Here is a 14154-nt window from a genome sequence, read left to right on the forward strand (position 1 = left end):
GAGAGAGTGGGGCTCCTTGGTTTTGAGATGATGGTTATGCGGTTGTGCTTGTTGCATACTTTGCACGATGTCATGACCAAACACCTTGCAGTGACTACAATATACAAATATTGGCTTAGGGTACATGTAATGTGGATTGGGATGGTGGTGCCCGCCGTGATGTGCACAACACATTAGGTCTACAAGAGCAATCAACATCACTGAGATCAATGTCTCCTTGCTCCTTGCCTTCACTGGTTTTCAAACAAGGAAGAGTTCATATCACTGGTATCTTGCATCATATTGTCTTCCAAATGGATTGCTTCTTTGCAACATTGATCAAAAGAATATGGACTTGAGACTATGATCAGATTATGCAAAGTGTTTTTCTTTAACCCCATGAGGAAACATCACTTCATTTGTACATCATTGAGTTTCTCCCAGTCCTAACATTGTGAGTTCAGGGTTTTAATGCATAAGATGTCATTGCATACAATTTCCTTAGATCTCTACTCTATCATGTATGACTTTTTTGTAGCACTCCACCTATGACCTTGTCTCAAGAATCCGTAGATATAAAGGCAATCTTAAGAGCTTTCAAATTTGCCTTAATCGGTAGGCACCAACATGATGAATTATGGGCTTGCCTTGCTCACTAAAGCATAGATTGTGAGTGCATGTACCTTGGTAGGAAAATTCAAATTTCCAAATGCTTCACACCGCTGCTCAAATATTTGCATAAATTAAATAGAATTGGTAGATCCATCATATTTTCCCATGAGTTTGAAATTTCTAGGGACACGACTCTAGTGCCTCCTCTAGGTCATGTATAGGTAGGTCCTTTGGTTAAAACATGATGCAACCCCCCTTCCTAAATTTTTTAGTATATTGTAAGAGTTTGGGTATCTAGGGGGTTGTGAGGTTTGTGGGGTACCATCTCCAAGTACTTGCGAAAAGGTCAAACCCATCATTGCATTTGGCAAAAAACAAGTCATCGTGGGAATTGGCATCACCAAGGGTTTGAAACCTGTGGCATGTTGGAGGCATAAGATTGGTCTAATGCATGGAAAATATGATTGAGGGGGTTGTACTTGAGGCATAGGCCTCAAGGGCTAGTAGGTTTCAGGTGTTGAATGAAGTTTCAATATTAACACGTTTAAACCCCCTAGGTTAGCCATTATTACGGCTATTGTTCTCCTTTTTTGCTTCTTTGGGTTTTTTTTCTTTGTTTTTGTTTCCTTGGTGCCCGAAACGACCTTTATATGCTTGGTCTATCCCCTTGTGTAGTAAACATGGGTCCGTTTGCATGAATTTATCTTTTTTTGCTAGGGCATATAAACATACTCTTTAAGAAATATTTTTCCAAAAAGTGTGCACACTAGTAGTTTCCTTAATGGTAGAGAAGGTCTCAAAACCTATTTTCTATCAATGTCAAATCATGATTGTTTTTTCAGAAAATGTCTAAATAACTTTTTCAAATTTTTGTAGCCTCATTGAGTGTGTTCTAGAAATAATTTGGAAACAAGTTCTATGAGAGATTTATAGTATTTCTGGAATACTACAACTTTCTCCCCTAACTCTGTCAAAGTTCTTGCGTTTAGTAGCTCAAACAATACTCAAAAAGTGATTTTACTATTTTTGGTACGTTTTTTGCCCTGACTTTTGAGTCTACTTTTGTGACGGTTGGTGCGAAGGCCAAAACGATGGAAATCAGCTTGGTTTGCTCAAGGAAAGATTTAAAGAGCCCAAAAAGATCTTCAAGATGAGCACTACTGGTGGTAGCCAAACGGTTTAGGAGATACAGGCCTATGAACAGAGCAACCTTTTATACTCCCTATTTTTTTCTACCCCCTGATTTTTTCACGCGTGATTATGCAAGCCATGATCGCGCTCTGTGATCACGCTTAGCTTTGATTTTTTTACTTTTTCTTTTATGTATAATTGTACAAGGGTGATCGACGCCGCTTAGTCTTGGGTGGCCATTTATGTAACCTTAGTCATGTATATAACAATTTTTTTTAAGAAATGAAAAAGGATAATATGTAAACTTGTTGAATCTACTCTTATCTTGTTGTATTCTCTTGTATTGTTTCTCTTGCTAGTGTGGTGGCTTGTTTAGTAGAGAGAGGGATTGCTTGCTTCCTTGTGTGAAACCGTGTATCTCCTTCTTTTCTCTATTGTGTGTGTGAGTAAGGATGTTGGTGTGTTGGCTTCCACCATCAAGAGGTTGAGCCATCAACTTAAGAGGTAGCTTAAGAGGAAATTACCTAGTCAAACTTGCATTAGCAAGGCTAAACACTCCTAACTTTGTTACTAAAATAGTCCTCTTCCTTCTATTCGTTTCCTTGTTTTATACCTACCATTAGTCATTGTATAATAAGGGTACTTATGTTCCTTCCCATAGCCTTTTTTACATATGCCACTAGTCACTGTATAATAAGGGTGGGTACTTGTTCAAACCCGATATTAATGGGAGTTTTTCTCCCTTTCTTATATAAAGCAACAAGGCTTATCTTATGGGGACTCTTTATGGAGGTAGATTGTCTCATTAACATGACAAAAGACACATGGGAAAAATTATTGGGCAATAGCCAATTAAAAATTATAAGGTACTTTATTGTCTATTATATAATGCACACATGAAGAGAATTTCCTCCACTAAAAAGAAAATGAAAGTTCATTTTCTATAGTGAATATCACATCGACAATGTCCACTTTTGTTTACAAAATAAAAGGGATTTAAAACCACATACACACATCATGTTCAATCGCTTGGAATTGGTATAAGAAAAGTTTAGATTTTAACACGTAGGTAGGATTATAAAATAGACTAACTTATCATGTTTTTTTATTTAGCCTAAAATATATTATTGTAAGTAATCTTTTCTAAAGACTTGATAAAAATATTAGAATATTCGTTTTCACACATTGAAATCGTTTAGGAATCTTTGCTTTTTTTTGTCCTTCCTTCCTTTATAAATCGTAAATAATAGAGGTGGGAGAACATGGTAGGGGAGAGATAGAGAAAGGATGACAATTATTGATAGTAATGTCTAGCATGTAAGTAGGTATGGATGTATAGTATCCATTATTTATCCATTAAAGTGCAACTCTCATAAGTAATAAGATTTTGAGCTTCCATTCCCTAAAATTTAGGGTATTGCTTATATAAGATGTGGGGCTTAAAAAGAAAAAGCTATTGCTTTATTCTAGTTCATTTATGCTAGTAGAGAAAAGATAAGTGTCAACCCAAAGACATAACTACCTTTTGTCATTTTACTTTTTCACCATAATATGAACTAGAGAGTTTACATTGCAACAACTTTGTTACGGGGTAAATCATGTTCGCTTCTTGGTCCCCTTAAAAGGATTGAAGAGAGAATATAAATGATGTGTTGCCTATTTTTAGTTCATTAGATCATAAAGATAGCACTAATAAGACAATCCACAAATCACACAAAAGGTAATGCATGACTCTTTTAGTTAATTCTCTTCTTTTTTTAGTTAGAACTTCCAACTATGTGCACATTAACAAGTGAGATTGATAAAGTAAACACATGTTTTTCTTCTAGTCTTTTTGTACTTAAAATTGTGATGCTTAATCATACACACTATGTCATTTTGGTAATTGATTGGAAATATTAAGTGTGACACATATTTGTTTTCACTTAGGCCTATCTACCTAAATTCACAAGGAAAGTCTTGTAGTTGGTTACAAAGAAATCCACATAGACCAAGGGGAACTTAACTACACTCGAATATCACCTTTATTTTGGTAATTTCATAGTGATTACTATAAGAAGAGAAATCAATGTTACAAAAATAAATATAAAAATAAGAAATAATCTTGGTTTAAATTCAATGACGTGAGGTGGACCAATGAGAAAGTGTGAATAAATATAAAAATAAGAAATAGTCTTGGTTTAAATTCATGACGTGAGGTGGACCAATGAGAAAGTGTGAACACATTATTCTCCACACTATGTTGTTTCTAAAAAAAATACATGAGATACCCATACTGCAAGGATTTACACTCATTGTTCAATTTCGAACAATTTGTTAATGGTGACAAATGAACTAAATAGCGCTATGTTACATAAAAGTCAGCTTGTATTATATTGATTTTGACATTTGTAAATCCACATTGAGAGCTAATTTGAGTTCATTTTTTACTAGTTTTATGATTTGACAAAACAATGGAAGAGAAGTAAAAGAAATCAAACATTTTCTTCTTTCATGATGTGACACATGTATGTGAGGCTGAATGATTAAAGAAAAACTAAAAGTGGATGTGCGAGCACGCAATGCATGGGTCACTATTTAAATGATGGTATAAATGTTGAGATGTAGGTGAGAGGATCCATTAAGGATAAATAATGGTGTCATGTTTGATGTGACAGATTTTTGGGTGAGATGGAAATGAAGAGGCTGATGTGACAAGGAATGCATAATGATTGCTGGGTGAGATGGAAATGAAGAGGCTGATGTGACAAGGAATGCATAATGATTGCTGGGTGAGATGGAAATGAAGAGGCTGATGTGACAAGGAACGCATAATGATTGCTGGGTGAGATGGAAATGAAGAGGCTAATGTGAGAGGTAAAGGTTAAGCATCCAACATGGGAAGGAGCAAGGACAAACTATAGCGAAGATTTTCACAGTAAATAAAAGCACATAGGTGTGTTGGGAATTTAGAAAGTTAGCATACAATCCCTTGGAGCACTTTCATGACATGAGACAAGTAGAGGGAAAATTAATGGGCTAAAACTAGATCCTTGAGTTGGATGAAAAAAGGATATTCATTTTGATAACATAGAATACACTAGTTCTTCCAAAGGTTCTTTATTAGAAATTGCGCTTTTGATAACATAGAATACACTAGTTTTTCCAAAGGTTCTTTATTAGAAATTGCACTTTTGGGATTCTCCAAGATCATCTCCATGAAAAGGGTAATAAAGCATGCATGCTTTGTTACAATTTATATCCCCCCCCACACATTATAAATGCCTCTTTCTCTATTGCTATGTGATTGTTGTGTGTGTGTGTAGTGGTTTGGGAGTGTTTTACTCCTAACCAAGAGATTGTGGGTTTAAGTCCCATTCCTTATATGTGGGTTTAAGGCCCATTCCTTATATGTGGTTTGGGAGTGTTTTACTTCTAACCAAGAGATTGTGGGTTTAAGTCCCATTCCTTATATGTGGTATGTTAGCTTGGCTAAGATGATGAAAAATTCTCTCTCTCACACACACACCTTTAGCCTTTTATGGTTCATGATACACGTTTTGCCCATGCCATGTCACTTGATAAGTCATGCAAGCTGGAGCATCCACATATGCGGGGCATACAAGATGAAACACATTCCGTGCAAGTCATGTCACATGACAAAACTGGTGCTTGAACAACAACAACAACAAAAAAAAAAACACTTTGGTGAGAGCTGTATTAAAGTCGGTGTAAATAATCTTCCCCGGTCCTATAAATAGTGTCTGCATTCTTCGCGCTCTCCCTCGCGCCCACCCCAGGTATGTGTCTCCCTCGTGATTGCTCGCTATTTTTTCCCTGCTAAATCATGCTTCCTAGTAATCTGTTTTCTGAGAATTTTCTAGCAATCGATGAGTAGAATAAACCCATTCAGAAGAGCAGAAAAACGTTTCCATGTTTTTCACTAGCTTTTGAGTTGTTCTGCATTCTTTCTTGCATTTCTATGTTGTCTTTTTTATCTACATGTTGAATATGTGACCGTTTCTACCTTTGTCTACTGGGTTGGTTACATCCATGCACACGTCACATGCACATTCATGGCCATGAGAACTCAGTGATTCCCCTGCGTACCTGTTTGGATGCGTTGAACCCGTCTTGTCTGCACTACGTGCACATGGTAGGATACATGTGGACCAAGCGATTCGGTTTCTGGCAATGGATGATGGTGGGATAGTTTGAAATTATCTGGTCATTAAATGGACCTAATGATAACCCTTTTTGTCCATAACTTCTTACCCATTGATTATCCAGAGTCCTCTTGTTTAGTGGATCATGATACTTCTTCACGGTAGTAGCTTATTTTGCACCATCTGTTTTTTTTCTCCGACTGGCCCATAGTTGCCCTCTTATTTTGCACCACCTCATGGCAGGCTGATTTGAGTTTCCCCTGTCCAGTGGACTAGGTTGATGTTGTTGAGCCTTTGTGTCCATATTGAATCCGTGGAACTCTTGCTTTCACGTTGGACTACCAGCACATACACATGGTGAGTTTTGTTGTACATGTGGACCAGGGACTCACATGGCGGATTACTTTGTCCCCTGTTGTCCATGCTGTATACTTACTTATAGGGAGGCTTGAACCCTTGCTGATTTGTGCACGGTGGGATACTTAAAGCTCGACTCACCAAAGGGATGAAGCGATTAATTTATTCCTGCAATGACTTACGAACCCCTTAAACCCTATTGTATCATGCTAGCAGGAGTACTGTAGATTTTTATGGTCTCAAAAATTTGGTTCCTGTGCCCTGGTTAAGGTTGAGTACTTTTTCTATTGCTGACCTTTACACTATTCTCATAACCATGTGGCATGTATGTGCATTATTATTTAGTGTTTTATATGTGTACACATGTTTGCATAGGACTAAAAGAGTATTCTCAATTTGTGCAGGTTTCATCTTTCAAGGTTCGTTCAAGTTTGGTATGGAAATTGCATTGGATGCGGAAGGTTCAGTAACTTCAAATCCACTACGCCTGGTGACAGCGTTAAATGAACAAAACAATTCTGCGGTATTACATCGCTTTGTACATTTGGTATATGCCTGTTAGAATTGGAATGAGAACTTGAGAATTGGAATGAGAACTTGGTGGGCGTGAGGGCAGGTGGTGTATGTATGATAGCTGAAGTGTATTATTTATGTGATTTTGCAGGCTCCCTCTCCTCAAAGAAAAAGCGCAGATATACGCCTTGTTGCTCGCCACCCCGAAGTCTATGAGCCATGTGATGATTCTTTTGCTCTTGTAGATGCTCTTCTTGCTGATAGAGCTCACTTGAGGGAGCTTCAACCAAGTGTCTGTTTGGAGGTGGGATGCGGTAGTGGCTATGTTATTACTTCTCTTGCCTTGATGCTTGGTGACTGCAGAGGCAAGGTAGAATGTATTGCTACAGACATAAGTGAGGTGGCGGTGAAGACGGCACGTGCTACGCTGGCAGCCCACAATATCAATGCAGATGTGGTGGTAGCAGATCTTGTCTCAGGGTTCGAGAAACGCATAGCTGGGGCAGTTGATGTGCTTGTATTCAATCCTCCCTATGTGCCAACTTTAGAGGAAGAGGTGGGGGCAGATGGCATTACGTCTGCATGGGCTGGTGGGGCCCGTGGTAGGGCAGTAATCGATCGCATGCTAGAAGTAGTTGATTCAGTCTTGTCTAGCAAGGGCTGGTTTTATCTTGTCACAGTAACGGCCAACAATCCCGGAGAGATCTGTCAGATGATGAGACGGAAGGGGTTTGGGTCAAGGATTGTCATCCAGCGCTCCACAGAAGAGGAGAGTCTGCATGTGTTGAAGTTTTGGAGAGAAGCACCGAATGATTCACCAGACACCTTTGGACCCATGTCACCTTCGACCCGCACATTGTTTCTGCAAGGGTCTTTGTCTCAACGCCTCTCTCGCTTGGTATCTTTCAAGTGAATTTTGTACAGAAGGTGGATAGCTTGTTAAAATTAAGCTATTTTTTGCAAGGTGTGATAACCTGAATCCGGTGTTTAAGGCTGTATATACTGTAATTTACAGCAAAGGAAATGGCTGTGTTAGTGTGCGGCTCTTTCAAGCAGACAGGAAGTGTTTTATTGATTTCTAGTCTTTTTTTGGTTGGAAGGAAACAATTTTTTGCAATTTCACCTTTAAAGGTTACCTTAAGGCCTACTTGGGGTCTTACGAAAAGTTTAGACCTTAAATTAATGAAGTGAGCCTTGCCAATCTCTATTAATTAGTATGAGAAATCTAGTTGGAGACGTTAAGTCAGTATGCAGGCTAGTTTGTTATGGAGTTTAATGTCAAATATGCATATGTAGTTATTTAGAGACTCGCATGGTACATACGTCTGCATGTTTTGAAGTGCACTTGCTTTTTAAGTTTGAAAAGACATGTCCACAAGGTTGCCGTATGTGAAGAAAGATTTTCTGGTTTCTCTAAATACATGCTGGGGGCCCCTGCCAAACTGGCTATTGTGTTATGTTGCTTGGAAGGAGTGAGTTTGATTCCCTACACCTATATATTTTAACATGTTGTTTGAAGACCATGGATGTGAAATGTATGTCTTACACCTGCTGGTTTAGGTGCCATGTGGCTCTTGTAAGAGGTAACACAAAAATACATCAATATCTTGTAAAAAGCTGACAAGTCTTATTGCAATTCTTGTAGTGTAGTAGAGATGGAAATTCCTTGTTGGTAATAGTACTTGTTCACTTGAGGGTCGTCATTGTGAGGATATAACATAACTCTCATGTAGTTAGCTAGTAGTCATTTTGAAAATATTAACGCTTAAGAGGTATAAGAATGTATGGAAGGAAAACACACTTGGACAAGTACTTCAATAGTATGAATGATGGATATAATTAATTACTTTAGTAATATGAACAATGATGTGTGTGTTGGTCTTACATTTGACTTAGTGTACATTAGGGAATAACAAGGCTAGAAGCCCCTAGGTGTGAGATGTTCGCGCCAACATTCTACTCAGTGGCAACATTCATTTGAGAGAGAGTGTAACATAGGAAATTATGCTACATAGGAAATTATGCTTGGATATATTGCACATGTACATGTGGGATGATGGTGCATGATTTAGGACATAAGACTTGGGTTTATGGGCAGTCCATGTGCGAATAGTCCTAGGAGTAGTAAGTGACAATATAAGTCACTTTTGGGATAGCTATGGTATCTTTTGACATCTTATTGACATGATACCAATTTGGTCATCTTCTTGCCTTGAGCAAGCTTCCATGGTGAGCTCTTTTTTTTGAGAAGCTATGTGTGTACTCTATTATGAGTACAAACCGTGGTACTCCGGTTGAGTACCTCTACCCTTCTTTTTTGCAGTAGTATTAGAGCACTTGTCTTTGATCTTGACAAGATTTAGATTTCTTGAATTGCCTAGGGGTTTCTAGATCTTGCTTAGGATTTTCTTATCTTGATTGGCAGTTTTTTGATCTTGTTTAGAGAATTCCTTGATCTTGGTTAGATCTTGTCCTTGTTTTGGACATATTTCTGCATAAGAATAGGATCTATGGCAATGACCATCACGGTGGGAAGCGGAACTCGAAGATGGATACATTCTGCATGTGAGTAAGGGTTTGAGTATGACTATGTCTATGGCCACAAGGGTGTGAAGACCAGGCTGTGTGAAGCTATGGTGTAGGCGGCATCTGGCATTTCAAACGGGAGGCGGGGAGAGAGATTCATGATTCTCAGCATTCCAGTTCAGACGGTGTTTAGATAAGGTTGCTGCTTGCTGTCAAAGGATTCTCGGCGATATTCAAATAGTTTTCAGATAAGGTTGCTGCTCGCTGTCGTCTCTTATACAAAGGACCAGCAATGCCTTTTGTCTTAGAACGAGAAAACAAAAACAATGCCTTGTTCAGGCCTCTGCAGTGCCTTCTACAGTGTGGCCTCCTCGCTTGCTTCTCTTCATCATCAACACTGGTTTCCTCTTCGGTAGCATCAGAAGCAGGTGGCCCGTCAGCTTCATAAGAGGGGGAACGCCGGCCACGAGCCATGGCTAGGGAGCTCAACGTGTGGGGTGCTTTCCGTCCAGCTCGTCTTCTGTCTTTCTCAATGTGCTCTCAGAGCTCTTCACTAGCAAGCCCATCATCAACAAGGTTTTCGTGCAGAGTTCATTTCGCTCTCAAATTGTTCTCACAGGTCATCAGCAAGGTTTTCTTGCAGAGAGCTCATCATCTTTATAGAGCGTTTGCTCTCATATGTAAAAAATCTACTTGAAGCTTCACAAATTTCTGTTACTCACCGATGATGTGAATCGCTACATCTCTGTGTACCTGTGGTGCCATATCTCACCTGAATCGGCCTTCTTTAGATAGCTTCAACCTCTATTCCAGCTAACCACGTGTTGCCAGCAGACGAGCAATGGACTGGAAGGACTGGAAACCTACGAGAGCAGGTTTTGCTACCGCAGAAATCAAAATCCTTGACTCCAGTGAGACAGACTGCACAGTCCTCTTGTAATGCGCATGGCCATGGAGGCTTTTTATGCAAGCAAAACTGCAACAAAATGTGTGAAACTAGCCAATTAACAAGAATTGTAGGTATCTCAGGGTTTTATGATCAGTCTTGACAGCTTTTGGTGGAAAGGTTGCAAAGACTTTTTTTTTTTTTGGGTTATTCTCAAAAGCGGCTTGCATAAACCATAGATAGGGAGTGTGAATGCAACTTCTTGTCAAATCATCAAATTCTTGCTCAAGCCACTACTCTTTCACATGCTATTTTTGGTCAAGCCTTTGCTATGTGGCTTTCTTGAATGCATTTGGAAGAGGTTTCTATCGGTGCAAGCAATTTTTGGCGAGATTTGATGAAGTAATGCTTTGCCAAGCATAGCATAAGCATATCATTTTGGCCTATTGGAAAGGGGCTTTGAACCGGTTTACTTGTGGGAGTTGTTGGAAGCAAAGAGCTCATGGCATATGAGAATGAAATGATTAATTGAGCATCAGTACATGCTATGGATTGTAAGAGAGATCAAAGCCTTATCCCTTCCATTATTGCAAAGCTATTTTCGTTTCAAGCTATTTAGCAATGTGGAAAGGGTACCTTTGGCATTAGCAGGAGAGGCCAAAGGGGAATGTGTCTTAAATCCATCTATCTGGGATTGCCTTGGAAAAGTCTTATATATATATATATATATATATATATATATATATAAGGCTAAGGTCTTATCTCTTCGAAGTGGCTATTCCTATGGAGGAAATCAAAATCTTGTGGATGTTGATAAATTGTGAGGCTTGCACACCAATGCATTGTACAACATGTGCTACAATGGTTTCGTCATGGTGGTCGCCATCATTCACAAAAAATGATGCTCCAATCCAGGGTTGCATGGAAGAGAAGAAGAAAGAGGACGGCATGCTTTGGTGTCCGTGCACTTAATTTGTAATCACACATTTTTTGCATTGAAAATAAGTGTGATCCGCATGCATATTGCACATCCTAGTGACACATTTTATTTCCATGTTTTACATTGGGATTAGACACTGGCCATATAGGCTAAGACCTTCCCGTAAAAATATTACATTTATGTTCGCATTTTTTGGGTCTTAGACATTGCCATAGAGACTCAAGAAGCTCATGGTAAGACCACCTGCTTCATGACATAATGTCACATTAGTGTGTAAGAAAAAGAACCAAAGGCACAATGAAAAGGGCAATGTCAAAATGAAAAAGAACAAAAGAATTCAAGAAGAAAAAGCCAAAGAGATGTAGAAAAGCATGAAGTCAGCAAAGAGGAAAACTCCAGGAACTCACTACCCAAGTCAACATTGTAAAGGTCACCAAATGAGTAGGCCAAAAATCATCTGGTATGTGTATCTACCTGACCAATTGAGCACCCAGGGAGGTAATGATTATTGTAACCCTACTCTTAGAAGAGACCTCTAGACCTCAAAGATAGGTCAAGTCTTTATCAAGGGGGGTACCTCACTCTTAGAGATGACCTCTAGGCCTCAAAGATAGGTCAAGTCACCATCAAGGGGGAGGGGGGGTGAAAATATGTTGTAAAACCTCACATCCGACCACCTTGAGTAGCCCAAAGATTTGGCACTAAGGGGGGGTGTTGAGAAATGTGGTGCCAAAGAGCACAAGGAAGAGGTTGGGAGTGAGTAAGGTACAAGGTCATTTAGCAAGTTGCCACATCATCAAAGCGAATTTATCCCACATGAGCTCTCAAGCAACTTAATAGCCACCTCATATAAAAGGAGCACCTTCAAGCAATGTAAACATATCAACTCATCTCAAGCAATATCAAGTAAGCCCATTTGGTTGCATATCTTGTTAATCCTTTTTAGTTATTCTTTACTTTTGCTCATGTTATCTTAATCATGTTTAGCATTTATCCATCTTAGCTTAAGCCTAGCCTTGATCCATTTTTCTCAACATCAATAGCTTCCTATAACAAATCAAAGATCACTCGTTTTAGACATCATTGACTTGGTCGATGACGGCAATAGGTGACCGATCAAAGAAGTCAAAACACAGAGTAGTTGCCGATCAAGCTTTGTCGAAGGGTATGCATTGATGTGTAGTGCTTATTAAAAGCATTCCATAAATCTATAGTTTGTCAAAATTGGACACCGATTGGTTAAGTTATAGAAATTTTGTCTTGCGGTTTACTTTTTCCAAAAGTAAAAAACAAAGCATATAGGCCATTGGGCTGAAACAAAAAGGAGTACATAGTTGGAAAATAGGTACCAAGAGCAAGCCTTAGCTCACTCGAGTTCGATATTCCTATCATGTGGAGCACTATTAGAAAGTCATGGAAGATTATGATAGTGAGGATGATGGAAAATATAGGTAAATTTGTGCAAAAACTAGACAAAGGTTTCAAACAAGTGGTCCAATGCATTATGGAGAGTGATGATGACATTATCCTCAATGAGATCTTGGTGTTGGTGGGGACTTTTCCACAAGCCAACCTTATCTTTTATTGGGAAATATACAAGGAGTTCACTTTATTCCATATCTTTTATTGGAAGCCACTCTTATGAGAACATCATAAGTGAAACCAAGATAGGGAGAATCAATGTAGATGAATTGTTTGTTTAATCTCTTGGTTTACGTCTTGATTTAAGCGTGGATGGAAGGGCTATCATGCACTCAATTTTGGATAATGGTGGCTTTACAAAGATCAAAAGAGGATATCCATCCACTCTCGCATTTGGTCAATGCATGGATTATGATTATGTGGGTCTTTATGAGCACATTATGGGAGTTGAAGTGGACAAGAAGCAAGATGAGAAGAAGCCATACATGCATCAATGCAAAGATTTTGATTTCATCTTGAGTTCCAATTACACTTCTTGTGATGATTTTATGGAGGATGTTTTGGATTTTGATATGGATTTTGATGATAGTGTGCATTGATGTGGATGATGGTGACATACTGGATGCACATTTTAAGCAGTTATATGCTATGGATCATGCCTCTGCAGTTCTATGTGATAAGGACCATGCCTTGGGTGATTTGTAAGATTATTATCATGTTGATGGTTTGGCCTTGCTTATCCATTAAGATTTGGAGACATTTAGTTCAATGCCCATAGATGCTCTTATGAGGTCAGATATAATATCTATGAGGCATTTGTGTTTGTTCATAAATGGATCTTGTCTTCACACTATAGAATCACTCTATAAGACATTTGCATCTGGATATACTTGGGATGCTATGGATGTAATGATTATGCATACTCATGATGGTGGTTACACACATGAAGATCTTGTCCAGAGAGACATTGATGTAGTGGACTATGCCTTGGATCATTCAGGGGATGATATATATTGTGAGAGCATTGGTTCGCTTACAATTATGTATGTTTTTTCCTATGAGGCATGTTCATTTGGCCTTTATGGATGTCATCATGACCATATGGTCTATGGAGTCGAGGAATTCACTTTTGGATGCATCATGTCATTTGGGATGCATGGTTCTTGATCAGGAGACAAGCCACATTTGCACTTATGGTTATTTGGTGACCAAGGATGGGCGTATAAGCTTTCCCTTGGATCCTAGCACTTTTGGTGGCCACTTTACTAATCATTACAGATGGTTTGTAATGTAGGAAATTATGATTCTCACACGACTGTTGTTATTCTTAACATGACTATGAGACATTGACATTGGATGGCCAAGCGGTCATTTGGACCATCTTCTTGGTGGATCATTGCGGATGTTATTGTGATTCTCATCACTGTGAGACATTGACATTGGATGGTGACCTTCATTAAGTTTCCTTTGATCCAAGCGGTCATTTGGACCATCTTCTTGGCGGATCATTGCATTGAGCTTCTTTCAATACGTGGTTATGCTTGTGTGTATATGGATCATTGGTTCTTGGGACTTCCATTTGACCCAGGAGATCATGTGATGATCGAGAATGCATGGCTACATCATTTTTTCGACCCATGCGG

General features: G+C 38.9%; 1 protein-coding gene across 4 annotated transcripts; it reads left to right on the plus strand.

The window, feature by feature from the left end:
- Positions 1 to 5115: 5115 nt before the first annotated feature.
- LOC147641803 (uncharacterized) lies at positions 5116 to 7844 on the plus strand. 4 transcript variants are annotated; one of them, XM_086799864.1, is made up of 3 exons: positions 5116 to 5501; positions 6629 to 6771; positions 6889 to 7844. In XM_086799864.1, the coding sequence occupies exons 2-3, from the start codon at positions 6661 to 6663 to the stop codon at positions 7648 to 7650; spliced, it is 873 nt and encodes a 290-aa protein (XP_086655990.1). In that variant the 5' UTR covers positions 5116 to 5501; positions 6629 to 6660; the 3' UTR covers positions 7651 to 7844. The 4 variants fall into 4 exon arrangements, with proteins under 4 accessions (XP_086655990.1, XP_086656000.1, XP_086655983.1 ...); XM_086799874.1 differs by having other exon boundaries at positions 5151 to 5501; positions 6629 to 6747; XM_086799857.1 differs by lacking the exon at positions 5116 to 5501 and adding an exon at positions 5523 to 6494.
- Positions 7845 to 14154: the final 6310 nt, after the last annotated feature.

Source organism: Cibotium barometz, chromosome 1 (assembly GCF_041138505.1).
Source record: "Cibotium barometz isolate CiBa-2024 chromosome 1, ASM4113850v1, whole genome shotgun sequence".
Classification (NCBI taxonomy): Eukaryota; Viridiplantae; Streptophyta; class Polypodiopsida; order Cyatheales; family Cibotiaceae; genus Cibotium; species Cibotium barometz.

Excerpts from the sequence above, each read along its gene's own strand:
- LOC147641803 (XM_086799864.1), top strand. The coding sequence starts at position 6,661 with ATGGAAATTGCATTGGATGCGGAAGGTTCAGTAACTTCAAATCCACTA. Across the intron at positions 6,772-6,888 it reads TACATCGCTTTGTACATTTG|GCTCCCTCTCCTCAAAGAAA; the intron begins GTATATGCCTGT and ends GTGATTTTGCAG.